The 18941-nt window shown below is 38.6% G+C and overlaps 1 protein-coding gene across 1 annotated transcript in view; it reads right to left on the bottom strand.

Moving 5' to 3' along the window:
* ATF6 (activating transcription factor 6) overlaps window positions 1–18551 on the bottom strand; it is a 294776-nt gene extending 276225 nt beyond the window's left edge. The window contains exons 1-3 of the mRNA XM_006873435.1: window positions 18525–18551; window positions 15382–15508; window positions 4468–4544 (exon numbers count right to left, since the gene is read on the bottom strand). Of these exons, the coding sequence (XP_006873497.1) occupies window positions 4468–4544; window positions 15382–15508; window positions 18525–18551 (231 nt within the window). The remainder of the gene's footprint in view (window positions 1–4467; window positions 4545–15381; window positions 15509–18524) is intronic.
* Window positions 18552–18941: the final 390 nt, after the last annotated feature.

Here is an 18941-nt window from a genome sequence, read left to right as displayed (position 1 = left end):
GAAACTACCAGCTGTTCTGTGGGAGAAAGATGAGGCTTTCTGCTCCCATAAAGATTTACAGCCTCAGAAACCCTGTACAGGGTCGCTATGAGTAGGTTCCGACTTCACTGCACATAACCACCACCAACAACAACAACAACATAGGAAAAATATTGAAGGACACAGAAATCATCAAAAGAAGATGGAAGGAATTCAGAGTCACTACTGTCCCAACAAGAACTGGTCATTATTCCACCATTTCAAGAAAGAGCATATGATCAAGAATCAGTGGTGCTGCAGGAAGAATTCCAGTTTCATTGAAGGCACTGGCGTAAAGAAGCTCCAGAAAATAAGTGAAGTGACATGTTTCAGTAAATGGATTTGATGACACTAGAAGCACTCACTCATCTGTGCTAAAGAATTTGGAAGATAGCTCCCTGGGAAACTGATTAAAAGAGATCCAAATTTGTGCCTATTCCAAAGAAAAGTGATCAGACAAAATGTAGAAATTATCAAATGGTATCATTAATATTGCATACAAATCATGTTTACTAAAGCTAATTTTAAAATGGTTACAGCAGTATATTGACAGGAAACTGCCATTAATTCAAGCCAGATTCAGAAGAGGAAGTGGAATGAGATATATCATTGCTGATGACAGATAAATCTGAGCTGGAAGCAGAAAATACCAGAAAGATGTTTACTGTTTACCTGTGTTTTATTATCTATGCAAAGGGATTTGGCTGTATGGATCATAAGAAATTATGGATAACATTGTGAAGAATGGGAACATTTAACTGTTCTTATGCAAAGTGACCAAGAAGTAGTCATTCTAACATAACAAGGGCACAGTGCATGGTTTAAATATAGGATAGGAATGGGTCTGGGTTATAGCCTTTCACTGTACTTATTCAATCTGTATACTGAACAAATAATCTGAGAAGTTAGACTACATGAAGAAGATCATGGCATCAGAACTGGAGAAAGACTCATTAACAAACTGTAACATGCAGATGACAACACTTTACTGAAAATAAAGAGGATTTGAAGCACTCACTGATTAAGATCAAAGATTTTAGTACAGATTACACCTCAACATAAAGAAAACAAAATCTTCACAACTTGACCAATAAGCAACATCATGATAAATCGAGAAATGATTGAAGTGGTCAAAGATTTAATTTTACTTGGATACACAATCAGTTCCCATGGAAGGTGTTGCTATTGTTGTTGTGGCTAAGTGCCATCAAGTCAGCTCCAAACCATAGCGACCCTGTATACTCAAGAAATCAAAGAAACAACCAAAGCAAAGAATATTGAGCAAATCTGCTGCAAATGACCTCTTTAAAGTATTATAAAGCAAAGATGTAACCTTGAGAGCTAAGGTGCACCTGACCCAAGGCATAGTGTTTTCAATCACCTTATATATATGTGAAAGCTGGACAATGAATAAGGAAGATCGAAGTATTGATGCATGTGAAATTGTGATGTTAGCAAAGAACATTGAAAATATCATGAACTGCCAAAACAATGACTAAATCTGACATGGAAGAAATGCAGCCAGAATGCTCCTTAGAAGCAATGATGGCAAGACTTTATGTCACATACATTCTTTGGACATGTTATAAGGAGTGAGCAATCTCTGGAAAGGCCATCATGTTTGGTAAAGTAGAACATCAGCAAAAATGAGGGAGTCCTTCAGTGAGATGGATAGACACAGTGGCTGCAACAGTGGGCTCAAGCATAGCAGTGATTGTGTGGAGTGTGCAGGACTGGGCAGTTGTTTCGTTCTTTTGTGCATGGGTTCACTTTGAGTTGGAAATGATTCAAGGCAACAAAAACAACAACAAAATCTTTGAATTTTCTTAGTATGAGTAAATGAAGAATTAATACTGACCTGAATGCTAGCAAAACTGTGTAACAGTGGACATGACCTACTTCAAAGATCCTTTTGACTCAATCCTCAGCCTTTTATAGCTTAAGAATTTCAGCTGGTTGGAAACATAACAGGCTAATTTTACATAAAATGAAACATATTGGCTCCTGTACTCTGGCTCTTCAATATCCTGGGAAACTCTATTTTCATGTGGAAGAATGATGATGCAAATCTAAAGTTAAAAAGGACCTTCGGAGATCATCTAATTATTTCATAATGAAAAAATCAAGAAATGGAAAGATTAAAGGACTTGTATGTTCTGGGGCTTAGCAGGCTATGCGGCATTGGTGGTAGAGGAGTGAGCATAGCTGCCTTCCAAGCAGTTGACCCGTATTCGATTCCCAGTCAACGCAGAGGACCGACCTTTAGGACTTCTGGTATGGCACTGTAGGATCTGGACTGGGAACACTAAATCGGCAGTTCAGCTGCTCCTTGGAAACCCTATACCAGATTGCTATGAGTCAGAACCAACTCAACCACACAACAACAATACAAGGTAATAGGATGTTATCAATTGAGAACCATATTTCCCTCAAATTTTTACAATTTTTTACAGTGTATGTTTATGTTTAAGGTTCTATAGGACATGAAAGAATATCAGGTGCTTAGGCAACTTGTTATTGCTGTCAAGTGCAGCTGACTTGGTTCCAACCCATGGTGACTCCTTATAGGGTTTCTGAGACTTTAAATCTTAGTGGGAGTAGAAAGCCTCATCTTTCTCCTGCAGAGTAGTTGGTGGGCTCAAACCGCTGACCTGGCAGCTCACAGTCCATTGTTTATCATATGGAGCCACCACACTTAGGCAACTGTTGTTGTTATGTGCCGTCAAGTCAGTATAGGGTTTCCGAGGAGCAGCTGGTGAGCTTGAACTGCAGACCTTGCAGTTCAAACGGCTTTGCAGTCTGGCACATTAACCCACAGCACCACACCAGGACTCCCACTTAGGCAACTAGTCAATCCTGAAAGCCAATTTAATCAACAGACCACCTTCTAAAGCATTTCACAGGTCAGCCAAAACTATTAAAATTTCATTCATTCATTATTGTTGTTGTTGTTGTTACGTGCCGTGGAGTCAGTTTCAACTCATAGCAACCCTGTACAGGGTTTCCAAGGCTATAAATCTTTACGGGAGCAGAAAGCCTCATCTTTCTCCCGCAGAACAGCTGGTAGTTTCGAACTGCTCACCTTGCGGTTTGCAGCCCGATTCGTAACCACTGTGCTGCCAGAGCTCCTTATTCATTTATTCATTAGGGGAGAAAAAAATCTCATGTTCACACTCTTCTATTGATTCACAAAAAACAAATTATTCTTTGAAAAATGCTTGAAGCTAACGATTTCTATACCAGAGTAATAAGATTTAAAAGTGACACACATTCAATCTGTTCAGGTAAATTACTTCCCAAGTAAAACAGCACCTCGCCCATTAAAAAATAAGATAAACTTAAAAGAGTTTTTACAGGCCAAATAGTTTCATATTTACTAATGTAGGGGGGAAAACGACAAAAAAAGCTAAGATATTTTTGAGAATTCAAATAGCTTTTACACAGGCTTTTTAACAACCCTAAACTGAAAAGGACAACCTAGTTTTCAGAGCTTCATACACCAAGAAAATATTACTTTTAAAAAGGAAGATGATCACCTCAGAATAATCAACCATTTGAGATCAAAAGGGTAGCATTTACCTACAGACAAAGTTCAAGAAGCTTAAGAAATAAGAAGGAATGCAAACAGGAACAAATGATGTTACATAGAGGGGCTTACACTCAAGATGAAATTAAGTATATGTTGAATGTAAAACTGATGATCTGCCCTGCTTCACCCAATTCACAATAAAAAGTTAAGATAAAAAAATTACAGGGGGAAAAAAAAGGAAGATAGTAAGTTCCACTTGAGTGGACCCAAGCCTCATCTTCCTCCCTCACATACTGGGGTGAAGTACCCAATAAGAACGCTAAGTATATACTTAACTTGTGCTTACTTATTAACCATGCCCATGTGAAATTGCTCATTATAGATTAGTAAGTAAGCCCATGCTTACATTGTTTACTGGATACTCTGTCCCTGTCAAGGATTGTAAATTTGAAAAGTGGTTTTATTTCTGTTGCACAATGCCATGGGGTTGGGAAAATGACAGATGCCAGCCATTTCTAAATGAAGTAGAATCTCTGATACTATTTTTTTTTAATGTGAAATTGTTCACTACAGATTAGTAAGCACAAGTAAGCTTTGCCTACCTTTCCTACTGGGTAATGAACACTTTTCACATACACCTCTTTTAACACTTTTTCTCTTAAGTAGCAAACTCTATGTAAAAACCATGAAGTAGGAAACTAAGTGACTTTTCCAAGGTCATCCACTACTAGGGCCAAAGATAAGCTTAGAATACATACCAAGACCAATGCAATATCTATAAACTTACATATACTGACTATAATGGCAATGGTAAAAGTTGCTTCGTGTATTGACTAGCTTAAACCTATAGTCCTGAAATCTATTTGCAATAATTAAAAACTAAATATCACATTAATACTTCTCTGCTATAAAATACTTACGTATATTTCATTCGCTGCTTCCAATTGCACCTCATCAGTGTCTATAAGATAGCCAAGTTCAGCAAACAGGGTAGAATCTTTGGAAAAAAGAACAGAGGCAATCATCAATTCAGTGATTTGACAATATAATCTCTATGACTGCTCTATTAAGGCCTCGTATTAGGCATTATTATATTTAAGTTCTGGTGTGGCACTGTGGGTTAATGCACCAGACTGAAAAGCTGTTTGAACTGCAAGGTCGGTGGTTCAAGCTCACCAGCTGCTCCTTGGAAACCCTATACAGGGTCACTATGGGTTGGAACCGACTTGACGGCACTTCACAACAACATATATTGATAAGAAGGAGCTCTGGTAGCATACTGGTTATGAGTTGGGCTACTAACCTCAAGGTCAGCAGTTGAACAACAGGTATTAGTATGAATTCATTTAAAAATATGTCGAAAACCAGCAAATATGTAGAATCAAAGTGTATTAGTAGTTACCAGGGGCAGAAGGTAAGAGAAAAGATAGAATCGTTGTTTAGGAGTCATTAAGGTTCTGGTATGATAAGCACTACACTGCTAACCACAGACCAGTGGTTCAAAGCCACTGGCTTCTCCTTAGAAATCCTATAGAAGGTCGCTATGAGCCAGAAGTAACTCAATAGCACTTAACAACAAGTCTCTGTTCATAGTGATAGGATATTTGGCAACAGGTATCAGTGAAGGTTAACATAACTGAGTTCATTAAATTGTACCCATGAAAAATGTTAAGTTGGCAAATGTGTTATACAGCTTTTTACAACTGAAGTGTTCTTATTCTTAGGAGGTATATGCTGAAGTATTTAGGAGTGAAGAGTTATAACATCTGCAGCCTACTTTCAGATAGTGAAAAAGGGAAGTGTGGGTAACACTGAGAAACAAAATGAGTGTACAGGGTATTAACAGTTGGTAAATCGAGATGAGGGAAATACACTTTATTATTATACAGATCTTTCAAATTTTCTGTGGTTTTGAACACAAAAAAACTGACAGTGGTCTAATACATTTGTCTTAGATAGAAATATCTAAGACAAGTCCATGCTATAGATTGAACTGTATACCCAAAAAAATATCTTAAAAATCTTTACCAACCCTTATACCTGTGGATGTAATCTCATTTGAGAACAGGGGTGTTTTCTTTCTTTGTCATGTTAGTAAGACCATATCAGCATAGGGTGTGTTTTAAATCAATCAATTTTGACACATAGAAGAACAGATTGGGTACTGTAGCGAGTAAGCACAGATGGGGCAACATAGATACCAGGACACATGAACATTACCAAGGAACTGAGGAACAGATGCTAAGGAGAGACCTTCCTCCAGAGCCTACAGACCAACAGACAGAGAAAGCATTCCCCTAGCATTGACACCCTGGATTCAAACTTCTAGCCTTTTAAATTGTAAGAAAGTACATTTCTGTTCATTAAAGCTACCCACTTTAGGTATTTTGTTACAGCAGCAACAAGAAACTATATAATCCATATGAAACAGGTTACCTCTCAAGCATCTCTAAACCTAATTTTTCCCCTCTATCCTTTTCACCAATCTCAGATGACTAATATTTAGATTTTCCCTTAACAGTGGTAAACTATGATAGTTACTGATTTTAGTCTACTCAGCAAGCTTCCTCATTGCCCTTTATCCTTGGCCATTTAGGTATTCATCTACTTCTTACAGATTTAGTAAAATGAGAATTGGCCTCTGGATTTAGCAAAGTAAGAAGTCAACGGTAACCTTAGAAAGAAGTTTCCTAAGACTGGTTAAGCAAAGGAGAGAAGAGAATCTGGAGTCAGTAGCTATGAAAAATTCTTTAAGGGGATTCTGCTGTAAAATAAGAAAAATGCAGTGGTAACTACAAGGGAAGTAATATCTAAATAAGGTTGTTCCCTCTCACCCCCAACACTTAACAGAGAAGAAATAACTACACGTTGATTTGATAATAGGGACGACCTAGTAGGAAGGGGGAAATGATGCAGGAAAGCAGAAGGAAGCATGACTTAAGTAATATGTTGAATAAGAAATGAAAGATCTAAAGCATTAAGTGTAAGGGATTGGTTCTAAGTAGCAGAAAAGAAAGCAAATATGCAACTAGGTGGGAGAGATGAGGTAGTGGGAGCTTGGGAAAGTTCTCTCCTTAGACAGATGGCAGAGATGGTATTGGAGTTTTGAAAAAAGAAATTTTATAAAACAATAATTAAAGTTAGAGTACCAGGGTAATATGAATGACCAGGCAACACTTAAAGGTCTGTTTCAAGTTCTTGTGTCATTGTTGTGAGGTGCCAGTGAGTCGGTACCAACTCATAGCAACCTTATGCACAACAAAACGAAACACTGCCCAGTCCCACACCAACCTTACAGTCATTGCTACACCCGAGCCCACTGCTGCTGCCATTGTGCCAATCCATCTCGTTGGGGTCTTCCTCTTTTTCTCCACCCCTCCACTTAACCAAATATGATATAATTCTCCAAGGACTGGTCCTTCCTGATAATATGTCCCAAGTATGAGCGACAAAGTCTGGCCATCCTGACTTCTAAGGAGCATTCTAGCTATACATCTTCTAACGCAGATCTGTTTGTTCTTTTGGCAGTCCGTGGTACTTTTAATATTCTCCTCCAACACCATAACTCGAATGCATCAATTTTTCTACAGTCTTCTTTATTCACTGTCTAATTTTCACACTTATATGAGTTTATTGAAAATACCCTGGCTTGGATCAGGTTAACCTTCATCCTCAAACTGATATCTTTGCTCTTCAATGCTTTAAAGAGGACTTGTACAGATTTGCCTAATGCAATACGTAGTACATTGTTTGATTTCTTGACTGCTGCTTCCATGAGTTTGATGGTTGATGCAAGCAAAATGAAGACTTTGCCAGCTTCAATCTTTTCTCCATTTATATGGATGCTGTTTATTGGTTCAGTGGTGAGTACTTTTGTTTTCTTTATATTGAGGTGTGCCCCATATGTGGTCTTTGACATTCATCAGTATTTTAAGTCCTCTTCACTTTCAGCAAGTAAGGTTGTACCATCTGCATATCTCAGATTGGTAACAGTCTTCCTCCAATCCTGATCCATGTTCTTCTTCATATAATCCAGCTTCTCAGACTGTTTGTTCAGCATACAGATTGAATAAGTATGGTAAAGGAATACAACCCTGGCACACACCATTCCTAATTTTAAACCATTCAGTGTTCCCATATTCTGTTGGCACAACTATGTACAGTTGGTCTATGTACAGGTTCCTCATGAGCACAATTAAGTGTTCCCTAATATTCATTCTCCAAAATTTTGTCCATAGTTTGTCATGATCCATACAATTGAAAGCCTTTGTGTAGTCAATAAAGCACAGGTAAACATCTTTCTGTTATTCTCTGCTTTCAGCCAAGATCCATCAGATGTCAGCAATGTTATCCCTCATTCTCTTCTGAATCTGGCTTGAACCTCTGGAAGTTCTCTGTCAATGTATGATTACAGCCATTTTTGTATTATCTTTAGCAAAATTTTACTTGCATGTGATATTAATGATACTGTTTGATGATTTCTGCATCCCGCTGGGTCACCTCTCTTTGGAATGGGCACAAATATAGATCTCTTCCAGTCAGTTGGCCAGGTAGTTAGTTGTCTTTCAAATTTCTTGGCATATACAAGTGATTGCCTCCAGTGCCGCAACAGTTTGTTGGAAGATTTCAATTTGTATTCCATCAATTCCTTGTGCCTTGTTCTTTGCCAATGCCTTCAATACACCTTGAACTTCTTTCAGAATCATTGGCTCTGGTTAGTATCATGAATTTAAAATGAGTTCAGTCAGCATGGTTGAGTTTTTTTGTTTTATTTTTCTAGCCATTTAACTACACAAGTACAGGTAGAGTTAGATTTAACCAGGACTGTAGTTCCTCTAGGGATATCTGGTGGTGTGATGATTAAAGCACTTGGATGCTAACCCAAAGGTCAGTGGTTTAAAATCACCAGCTGCTCCATAGGACAAAGATATGGTAATTTGCTTCTGTAAAAATTACAATGTCAGCAACTCTACAGGGCAGTTCTACCCTGTCCTATAGGGTCACTACGAGTTACAATTGATTCACCAGCAATGGGTTTGGTTTTTGATTTGGGGTAGTTCAACCAGAAGAGAACTACAGAGCTAGAGAGTAACAAGCATTTTGAGGGTATAAGCAAGGTAATGAGTGTTCCTGGAATTTAAACTAGCTAAAGGGAAAGTGACAACACAAAGGGAATAAGGGACAGTGAGAAGGTGGTAGGGTTGAAGGAGTGCTGAAATCAGAGTCTGTACTTTTCTTCTTGGATCAACTATCAACACTCATGGAAGCAGCAGTCAATAAATCAAATGACGTATTGCATTAGGCAAATCTGCTGCGCAAGGCCTTTTTAAAGTGTTGACAAGCAAAGATGTCAGCTTGAGGACTAAGGTGCGCCTGACCCAAACTATGGTATTTTTAATAACCTCATATGCATGTGAAAACTGATCGTAGAAGAGTTGATGCCTTTGAGTTATGCTGTTAGAGGAGAATGTTGAAGGTGCCATGGGCTGCCAAAGAACCAACAGATACATTTTGGAAGAAATGCAGCCAGAGTGCTCCTTGGAGGCCAAGATGGCCAAACTTCATCTCTCATATTTCGGACATATTGTCAGAAGGGACCAGTCACTGGAGAAGGACATCATGTTTGATAAGGTAGAGGGTCTGAGAAAAAGAGGAAGGTCCCCAATGAAATGGATTGGCCAAGTGGCAGCATTGATGGACTCAAGCGTGGCAAGTGAGGTTGGCCCAGGATCGGGCATTGTTTTGTTCTGCTGTGCATAAGGTCGCTATGGGTCGGTACCGACTCAATGGCACCTAACAACAACAACCGGTAAGACAGGAGGCAGTAGTTAGAGTGGGATGTTTGAAGCAGAGTTTACATTAATAGTAATAACAAAACTTGGAGTTCTGGCATGGTGCTGTAAGATAAGCATTAGACTGCTAACCACCAGGTCGGAGGTTGAAACCCACCACCTGCTTCTCTGAAACCCTATGCAGGGTTGCTGAGTCAGAACAGACTTGACAGCACTTCACAACGACAAAAATTGAGCTCCTATTTAGGAGAGTAAATGACTGAGACAGGGTAGAAGGCAAGATCACATCCTGTCTCAGACTTGGTCAAACAAAAGTGCAAGAAATGAGAGATCAGGGCATCGGAAGGATCTACTCTGAGAATAATGAAATCATGCAAGAATTATGACAGAAGCAGTACTGGAGAATGTGATAGTAAGTTAAGAGATAACATTTTTCAAAAAGTGAGGAGGCAGTGACCCAGGAATTGGTATTGTGGTTGTTGTTAAAGGCTGTCTAGTCAGTTCCAACTCATGGCAACACTACACACAAGAAAAGAAAACAATGCCTGGTTCTGCACCATCTTCACAATTTTTGCTCCACTTGAGCTCATTGCTGTTGACACTGTGCCAATCCATCTTGTTGGGAGTCTTCTTTCTCAATGACCCTCTGCTTTACTAAGTGGTTCCTCCTGAAAACATGTTCGAAGTATGAGAGATGAAGTCTTGCCATCCTTGCTTCTAAGAAGCATGCTGGCTATACTTCTTCCAACAGATTTGTTTGCTCTTCTGGCAGTCTGTGATACTTTCAATATTCTTCTCTGTCACCATAACTCAAATGCATCAATTCTTCTGTAGGTTCCCTTATTCACTGTCCAACTCTCACATGCATTCATGAAACTATTAAAAATACCATGGCTTGGGTCAGGCACACCTTACTCCTCACCTTTGTTCTTTAACACTTTAAAGAGATTTTGTGCAGTTGATTTGCCTAGTGCTATATGTTATTTGGAGTCCTGGTGTGGTGCTGTGGGCTAATGCATCAGACTACAAAGTCATTTAAACTTCAAGGTCGGTGGTTCAAGCTCACCAGCTGCTCCTTGGAAACACTATACAGGGTCAGCAATGGCTCAGAATCGACTCCACAGCACTTAACAACAACAATATGTCATTTAATTTCTTGACTGCTGCTTCTATGAGTGTTGATGGTGAATCCAGGCAAAAGGAAGTCTTTGACAACTTCAATATTTTCTCCACTTATCATGAAGTTATTTTTTTGGTTCCAGTAGTGAGGATTTTTGTTTTCTTTCCATTGAGATGCACTCCATACTGGAGGTTGTGGTCATTGATCTTCATCAGTAAGTACTGTAAGTCCTTTTTGCTTCCAGCAAGCAAAGTTGTATTATCTGCATATCACAGGTTGTTAATGAGTCTTCCTCCAATCCTGATGTCACACAATCTTCTTCATGTAATCCAGCTTCTCAGTTTATTTGCTCTATATACAAACTGAATAAATATAGTGAAGGAATATAGTCTTGGCACATACCTTTCCTAATTTTAAACCATTTGGTAATTCACACTGTGAATTAATATGCTGGATTGCAAGGTCAGTGTGAACTGCAAAATCGGTGGTTCAAGCTTACCAGCTGCTCCTTGGAAACCCTATACAGGGTCACTATGAGTAGGAACCTATTCGAAGGCACTTGATAATATCAATAACAATTCTGTTTGAATGACTACCTCTAGGTCTATGCATAGGTTCCTCATAAGAACAACCAAATGTTATCCACAGCTTGTCATGATACAAACAGTCAAAAGCCTTTATGGAGTCAATCAAGCACAAGTAAACATCTTTCTGGTATTCTCTGCTTTAAGACAAGATCCATTTGATGTCGGCTATGATATCCCTAGTTTCACAACCTCTTCTGAATCCAGCTTGACTTTCTGGCAGTTCCTTGCCAATGTACTGCTACAGTCACTTTTTAGTTATCTTTAGCAAAATTTTACTTGCATGTGATATTAATAATATTGTCCAATGATTTCCACATTCTATTGGGTCATCTCTCTTTAGAATGGGTACAAATTTGGATCTCTTCCAATCAGTTTGGTAGGTAGCTGTATTCCAAATTTCTTGGCACGGATGCTGCATCAGTTTGTTCAAAGATTTCAATTTGTATTCCTTCAATTCCTGGAGCCTTGTTTTTCACCGATACCTTCAGTGCAGGTTGGACTTCTTCCTTCAGTACCATCAGCTCTTGATCATATGCTACCTCTTGAAATGGCTGAACACTGGTCATTTCTTTTTGATACAGTGCCTGTGTGTATACCATCCATCTTTTGAAGCTTTCTGCATCATTCAATATTCTGCCCAAAAGATCCTTCCTTTTTTCTTCAGATCTTGAGAAATGCTGAGCACGTTCCTCACTTTTGATTTTCTAACTTCAGGTCTCTGTACATTTCATTATAATACTTGACTTTGTCTTCAGGAATCAGTAGACAACTACAAAACTGGTAGATTCTGACAATGGGAGATTTAAGCCGGTATGTTTTTAGGGAGGAATGCGCTGGACAGCAAAGTCAGCTTCAACCACAAGGTCAGTGGTTCAAGCTCACCAGCCGCTCCTCGGAAACCCTATACAGGGTTGCTATGGGTGGGAATTGACTCAACAGCACTTAACAACAAATAACAATAACAACAGGTTGGTTTGAAACTTGTTGGGATTCAAACTCAACAGCCACTCCTTGGAAATCCTATACAGAGTCACTATAAGTCAGAGCTGACTCAATGGTACTTAACAACAACAACAACAACACAGATAAATGAGGAATCTGGTGGCTGAGCACTGGGCTGTCAACCAAAAGGTATGCCATTAGAACCCCCTACCAATCTACAGAAGAAAGATATGACAGTCTGCTTACATAACGATCTCAACCTTCAAAACTCCATAGGGAAGTTTTATTCTATCCTACAGGGTTGCTATGAGTTGGAATCAACTTGAAGGTAGTGTGTTTGTTTGTTTTTTATGGTTTTGTTTATGCTTGTTTTTGTTCCTTTTTAAGGGAGAATGATCTGAAAGTAGCAGTGAAGAAAAAGGAAAACACCTACTCCACCTTTAGAGATTCAATGATAGAAAGGTTTGAGAATAAAAATAACCACCACTCACTAGAGTTTTAGGAAAAGCAGTGTCATCAGGGGAGGGCACGGTTTGGGTTAGAGCAAGAAGCAAAGGGAACTTTCACAGAAGACATTGAAGATATGAAAGAAACCACAGGAGCTGATGAAAACTTCTGATCTTGACACATATACTTTATGTGTGGCAGAGATGTGGTTTTTGCACAAATGCAAGCAAGCAAATAAGAGCAAGAGTGAGAGAAAGGAGAAAAACTGAAGAAACATACATACTGTCATTCCCAATAGTTTTTTAAAATACTGCATTAAGGTCCTTTAAAAAAATATATTTCAAAGTGATATTCAAATTATATCTCAAACCATAACATTTTCTATATTCCAAAGACCATCATAGTATACCTGACAAGTATTATATTCCAAATCATAGTCATATCTTTAATACACATTAGAATCTATGCTGATGACTTTACCAAATACTTGAACACTATTTGTTTTGTAAAAGGAGGGAAAACTAATCTTAAAAAAAAATAAAAAAAAAAAAATCTTTCTGCCACATTTTGAAGCAAAATCCTCTATACCAAATTTAGGTTTTTACATTTTTATTGGCTGGGGAGGGGGAATAATCAAAAGAACACAAAATAAAACAAATAATGCTTAAATTTTAGTGTCCATAAATAAAGTTTTATTGAGACTTAGCCATGCTCATTTGTTTGTATTACATTGTCTATATCTGTTTTTACACTCTAATAGCAGTGTTATAATAAAAACTACATAGCCCCCAAAGCCCAGGTCTTCTGGGCCTTTACAGAAAGTTTGCAGTCCCCTGCTCTAAATGTTTCAGATTTCTTTATCTAATTTGAATAGAAAAAGAAAAGCACAATCTGTGATAGACAGTCCAGAGCAAATCACTTTATTTAAATTATTTAAAGTTCTTAGAGTCAAAGAAGTACATGATCTTATTTTTATAAAGTTTGACTGACTAGCTAGCTTCTACTGGCAAAAATAAATTTTTTAAAAATTTATAAGTGAATGTTTTTGTGTACATCACCCCAAAACCAAAACAAAACAAAAAACAGAGGGAACAGAAGCAAATACTGTTGAATGATGATGCCTGGAGGAGTTGTAATTGCAATGAAACCATGAATGTAAAACTGATGTTTTCCCATGTAAACTATCACTCAATTCACAATAAAAACTTTTTTAAAAAAAATTATTAGTTCAGGGCTTGAAGAGCCAAAACAGCTACTTCCAGAGAACAAATTGATGTTTTACTGAGAAACACTAACAGTAGTGTTTCATTTTAATGCCTGAAAAATCTATACTATTTACTTAACATCTACGAAAATAGAATTAAAGTACTCAACTAAGAAGTGATTGTGACAGCTTGCAAAAAAGAAGCCTGGAAAACAATGTGAAATGGACACATTCAGGGACAGGCAGGATACCTGAGAGAACTGAATCAGTAAACCTACTCAAAGAACTGAATTCTGGGTTAAAGAACAAATTGTTTTCATTAAGACTTGGAACAGACTGATCAGATTAGTCAGGGAAATGCCTGTGTATCAGAAGGCAAAATAGAAGAAGTAATGCTATCTAGAAGTTCCCCAGAGTTATGGTTTTAGAAACATAATGAAAATATAATAGCCAATAAGCTGAGAGAACAAATCACAATTAAGCAACGCAATAAAAACAGACTTGTTAATAACTTTGGGAGTGGGTGGTTCTTAGGATGAATCAGATCTGTAGAAATAATTTAGGGAAACATTACAGAATAGTGATTAGGAGCACAGACTCTAAAGGTAGACAAACAGCTCTGATCATGTCTCTGCCACTCACTAGCTCTAAGACTCGGAGCACTCATCCTTTCAGCCCTATTTTGTTCAACTGTAAAATAGTATTAACACCCTCACTGGGCTGCTGTGAAAATTAAATAAAACAATGAACATTAAAAAGTGTACATTGTTGTTGCTGTTTTTGAGTGCCTTCCAATCAGTTCCAACTCATAGCAAGCCTGTATAGGCTTTCCGAGAAGTGGCTGGTGAGTTTAAACAGCCGACATCAAGGTTCAAACCGACCTTGCAGTCTTCTAGTGCTTATCCTACAGCAACACACCAGGAATTTAAAAAAAAAAAAAAAAAAGTTAAGTAAATAAGTGCATTGTGAGTGACGTAAATAAAATGCTAAACAAATCATAACTATTAACTTAAGTGGCATCGAATCGTTCCGACTCATACTGACCCTGTACAAGGTTTCCAAGACTATAAATCTTTGCTGAAGGAGAAAGCCTCATCTTTCTCCCTCTGAGCGACCGATGGGCTCAAACTGCCGCCTTTGTGATTCGCAGTTCAGTGTTTATCCTCTAGATCACCGCGCTCCCATAATTATTATTATAACCACTATATTTGGCTTGGGAAAATGCACTAGTTTGTCAGGTGCTTGGGCATTTTGCTTCTCTGGTAAGATGGACACCAGCCTAGATCAACAGTGGAAGCGTGAGATGCGAATTTTCTGTATAAATTCACATCCTTTTTCAAATCACATAGAGTACAAGCACTCCACAGCGATCATCGTCCACACCCCACACTGCAAAAATAGCCGGCAGCCTTTTGGGCGGACACAAACTTCATGCCTAGGTTCGTTGCTATGTCAAGTTTTCGCTCCACAAAATGATCACCTGGTTTCTCCCAACGGGAAAGCAACAGCGAAAAATGGTAATAATTCCAACTAGGCAACAATTTACATTCGTGTGTCCAGACAGAAACCGACTGGTTCTACTAGACTCTTAACAATACTAAGGAGGAGAGCGAAGCAGTGGCTGAAGATCCCCTAGTAGGAACAAACCACACCTGTCACCAAGAACGGGCGGAAGTAGGGAGGAAAAAACCCAGAGAAAAGGACCAGAACCATACCCAGGTACATGCTCTGGCCTCACTCACCCCAATCTTCCTCCGGCCTGTGAGAGAGGTGATGTCCTGGGCTAAAAGGCGACTCCATGGTGCCGGCAACGCCAGCCGATTCCCTTAAAACACACGTTCCCCTTCCCAGTAACTCGGTGACTAATATCTAGGACGGCGGCTGTAGTAGGACAAAATACTCGGTAACGCTGAAGAGACGGTGGCCAAAAGAAGACAGTTTCTAGAACACGTTAGATAAGTGAAGTCAGAAAAAGGAACGTCAGGGCTAAATTAGTTTGAAGTAGTCTCTGAGTAAATATTTCCCTTTGAGAGTTTTCGGTACTTTCTGTCCCGTGGGGTGGGGAAAGATACTCCAGGCATAGCTTTAGTTAAACAAAATGCATTAATATTAAAAATGAAAAGTTAAACCGTGTTCAGATCAATCCGTGGAGATGCTTCTTAATGATAGATGTTTCAGATGTAACAAAATTCGAGACTAACAGGGTAAATTTGATTAATTTTTACGAATAATCCATTATCAAAGTAAAAGTCTTCGTATACACAAATCTGTATAAAAGAAAAACACGAACTGTTTTGTCACATTCGCTGTAGTTGGCTCTTAGTGGCACAGTATCTGAGGTAAGCAGTAAACGATATTTCTAGAAAGCTTACTTAAAACATTTTAAACAAACTTAGTAAACAAGATAACTCCCCATACCCAAATATTTCCTTAGGAGACATTTCTAAAGCATAATACTTAGTAATGAATGTCCGAGAGAGCCTACACAAAACTTTACAATAAATTAAATTCCCAGTTTTTTTATTGCTAAAACTTAATATTCCAACTTTGGCTTGTCCAGGGAACAAGTCAGAATTTTAGCTTGATAAAGAGTTTCAAAAACTACGAGTACATATAGTATTTCTTTTTAAAGAATTTCAGTGACTGGTATTTAAAACCCATACTAGGAAAAGAACGTGTATCCTTCTAGGACCAAGTGGATAAATTTCCCGTGGTTACTAACCACAACAATAAAGCTTCCCAGAATTCCCCAAACTCCTCATGGCTAGATGATTGCAACAAGTTACATAATCCACTGTATACACACAGCTCTGAAGTTCAAGCCCAGAAAATGTCAAAAAAAATCACCTTAAAGTGTTTCCTTCTCTCATCAGATAACTAACCAGTTTTCTTTGAAGATGAAATTTACAAAACTTTCTCACACAATGACAAACTCAAAAATTGAAAGAAAAACTAAAATAGAATCAGCAAATATTTTATTTCTATATTTACCACACAGTTAAGAAAATCACCATGACTGAATTCCAGCAAGTTTCCCTTTTTTTAATTTTTAAGATTTTAATTTTTATTCAGAACTTGTAGATAATTATAAAACGTTTGTGAACTTATAACCAAACATAGGCAAATATGGACAACTTTCATTTTTTTCATAATATAAGGAATTAAGCATTACAGATCAAGTTCAAGTCTGCTTTTCCCCTGGTTCATGTCTCTCCCTCTGCATGGGCAGCTTCTACCATAAGATTTATGGGTACCATTCAAGTCCGTTTTTATTTTTGCTTTTACCATGTTTAAATATATGTTTATATGTTTACTGTTATTTTCTATTTTAAATTTACAGCAGTGTACCATACTCTAAGGAGTCCTGGTGTGGTACTGTGTATTAATGCGCCAGACTCAAAAGCTGTTAAAACTGCAAGGTTGGCGGTTCAAGTTCACCAGCTGCTCCTCAGAAACCCTATACAGGGTTGCTATGGGGTCAGAACCGACTCATGACACTTAACAACAACAGCCATACTCTAAAGTTCTCCAAATCAGTTTTCCCATTCACTATTTTTTATAAGCAGTCCTTGTGATGCCGCGGGTTAAGGATTGAAATACTAATGGCAAGGTTGGGGGTTGGACCCTACCAGCTGTTGGGAGAAAGATGAAGCTGTCTGCTCCCATGAAGATTTAGTCTTGGAAACCCTATAAAGCAGGTCTAGTCTGTCCTATAGGGCCAAAATTGATTGCATGGCAGTGGGATGGGAGGGTGTGCTTTAAGGAACCCAAAAGGAGCTCTTGTGGCACTGTGGATTAGGCATCGGGCTAACCACAAGGTGGGCAGTTCAAACCCATCAGCTGCTCTGTGGGAGAAAGATAGATTGTCTGCTCCTGTAAAGCAGTCTCTGAAATCCTATATTTGTTGTCATTAAGTGCCATCCAGTCTGAGTCGGTTCTGACTCCTAGCAACCTTAAATCTGAACCACCCACCTCACAGTTCAAACCGACCTTGTAGTCCAGTGCTTATCCTAAAGATCCATACTGTTAAGTTGTTAAGTACCGTGGAGTCGGTTCTGACTCATAGTGACCCTGCACAGGGTTTCCGAGGCTGTAAATCTTTATAGGAGTACAAAGGCTCATCTTTCTCCCGCGGAACAGCTGGTAGTTTTGAACTGCTGACCTTGAGGTTAGCAGCCCAATTCGTAACCACTACGCTACCAGAGCACCTTGAAGAGCCACACTAGGACTCCTATATGTTGCTGTTGTTAAATGCTATCAAGTTGGTTCTGACCCATCGTGACCCTGTAAAAGGTTTCCAGGGAGTGGCTGATGAGTTTAACCACTTCTTGCAGTTCAAACCATTTTGCAGTCCAGCACATTAACCTGCAGCACCACACCATGCCCCATATAGGATCACTACAAGTCATAATCGAATGGATGGCAGTGAGCTTGTTTTTTCTTTTTTGGCTTTTTTTGAGGGAAGTGGAGGAGGACAGAGATCCTCAGTGGTTAAATCTCAGCTACTAACTGAAAGGGCTCCTCAGAAGAAATATTTGGCTGTCTGTTCTGGTAAAAATTAAGCCAAAACCAAACTCATTCCCATCAAGTACATTCCAACTCATAGCGACCCTTGTAGGTAGAATAATAGAACAACCCCATAGGATTTCCAAGGCTGAGTCCTTGTGTGGTGTTGTGGGTTTATGTGTTGGACTATATGGTCCTTTTGAACCTGAAGGTCAGCAGTTCAAGCTCACCAGTCCCTTCTTGGAAACAATATATAGGGTCCTTATGAGTCGGAACCAAATTGAAGGTACTTAACAACAACAACAACAACTCTTTATGAAAGCCAATACTACATCTTTCTCACACTGAGTGACTGGTAGGTTGCAACTGAGCATTTTACCCACTGCACCACCGTTGTCCCTTCCATAATGATTACCGTCAATAAAACCCTATGAGGCAATTCTCCTTTGTCACATGTTGCTATGATTACAGCCTAGAGAACCAGATGAGGTAGTTCTACTCAGTACATGAGTTAGAATTAACTCCACAGCACACAACACCTATGCTTTAACTTAACTTCCTTGAATACAGATATCACAATTTCTTTTTCCATTTATCTACTGAGGGACACTGGGTTGTTTCCAATTTTTTACTGTTACATAAAAATATTTCTCCTTGTGCATATATGCAAAAATGTCATGAAGAATTAAGCTGGGTCAATGTTAGTACTTGCCAAATTGTGCCAATTTAATCTATTATTTTTACCAATTTACCACTCATCTGTCAGTTTGTCATACTGTGGTGGCTTGTAAGTTGC

Source organism: Chrysochloris asiatica, unplaced genomic scaffold, assembly GCF_000296735.1.
Source record: "Chrysochloris asiatica unplaced genomic scaffold, ChrAsi1.0 scaffold00241, whole genome shotgun sequence".
NCBI classification, from domain to species: Eukaryota; Metazoa; Chordata; class Mammalia; order Afrosoricida; family Chrysochloridae; genus Chrysochloris; species Chrysochloris asiatica.
Note: the sequence above shows the minus strand (reverse complement) of the source record. Positions and strands in the feature narration are given on the sequence as shown.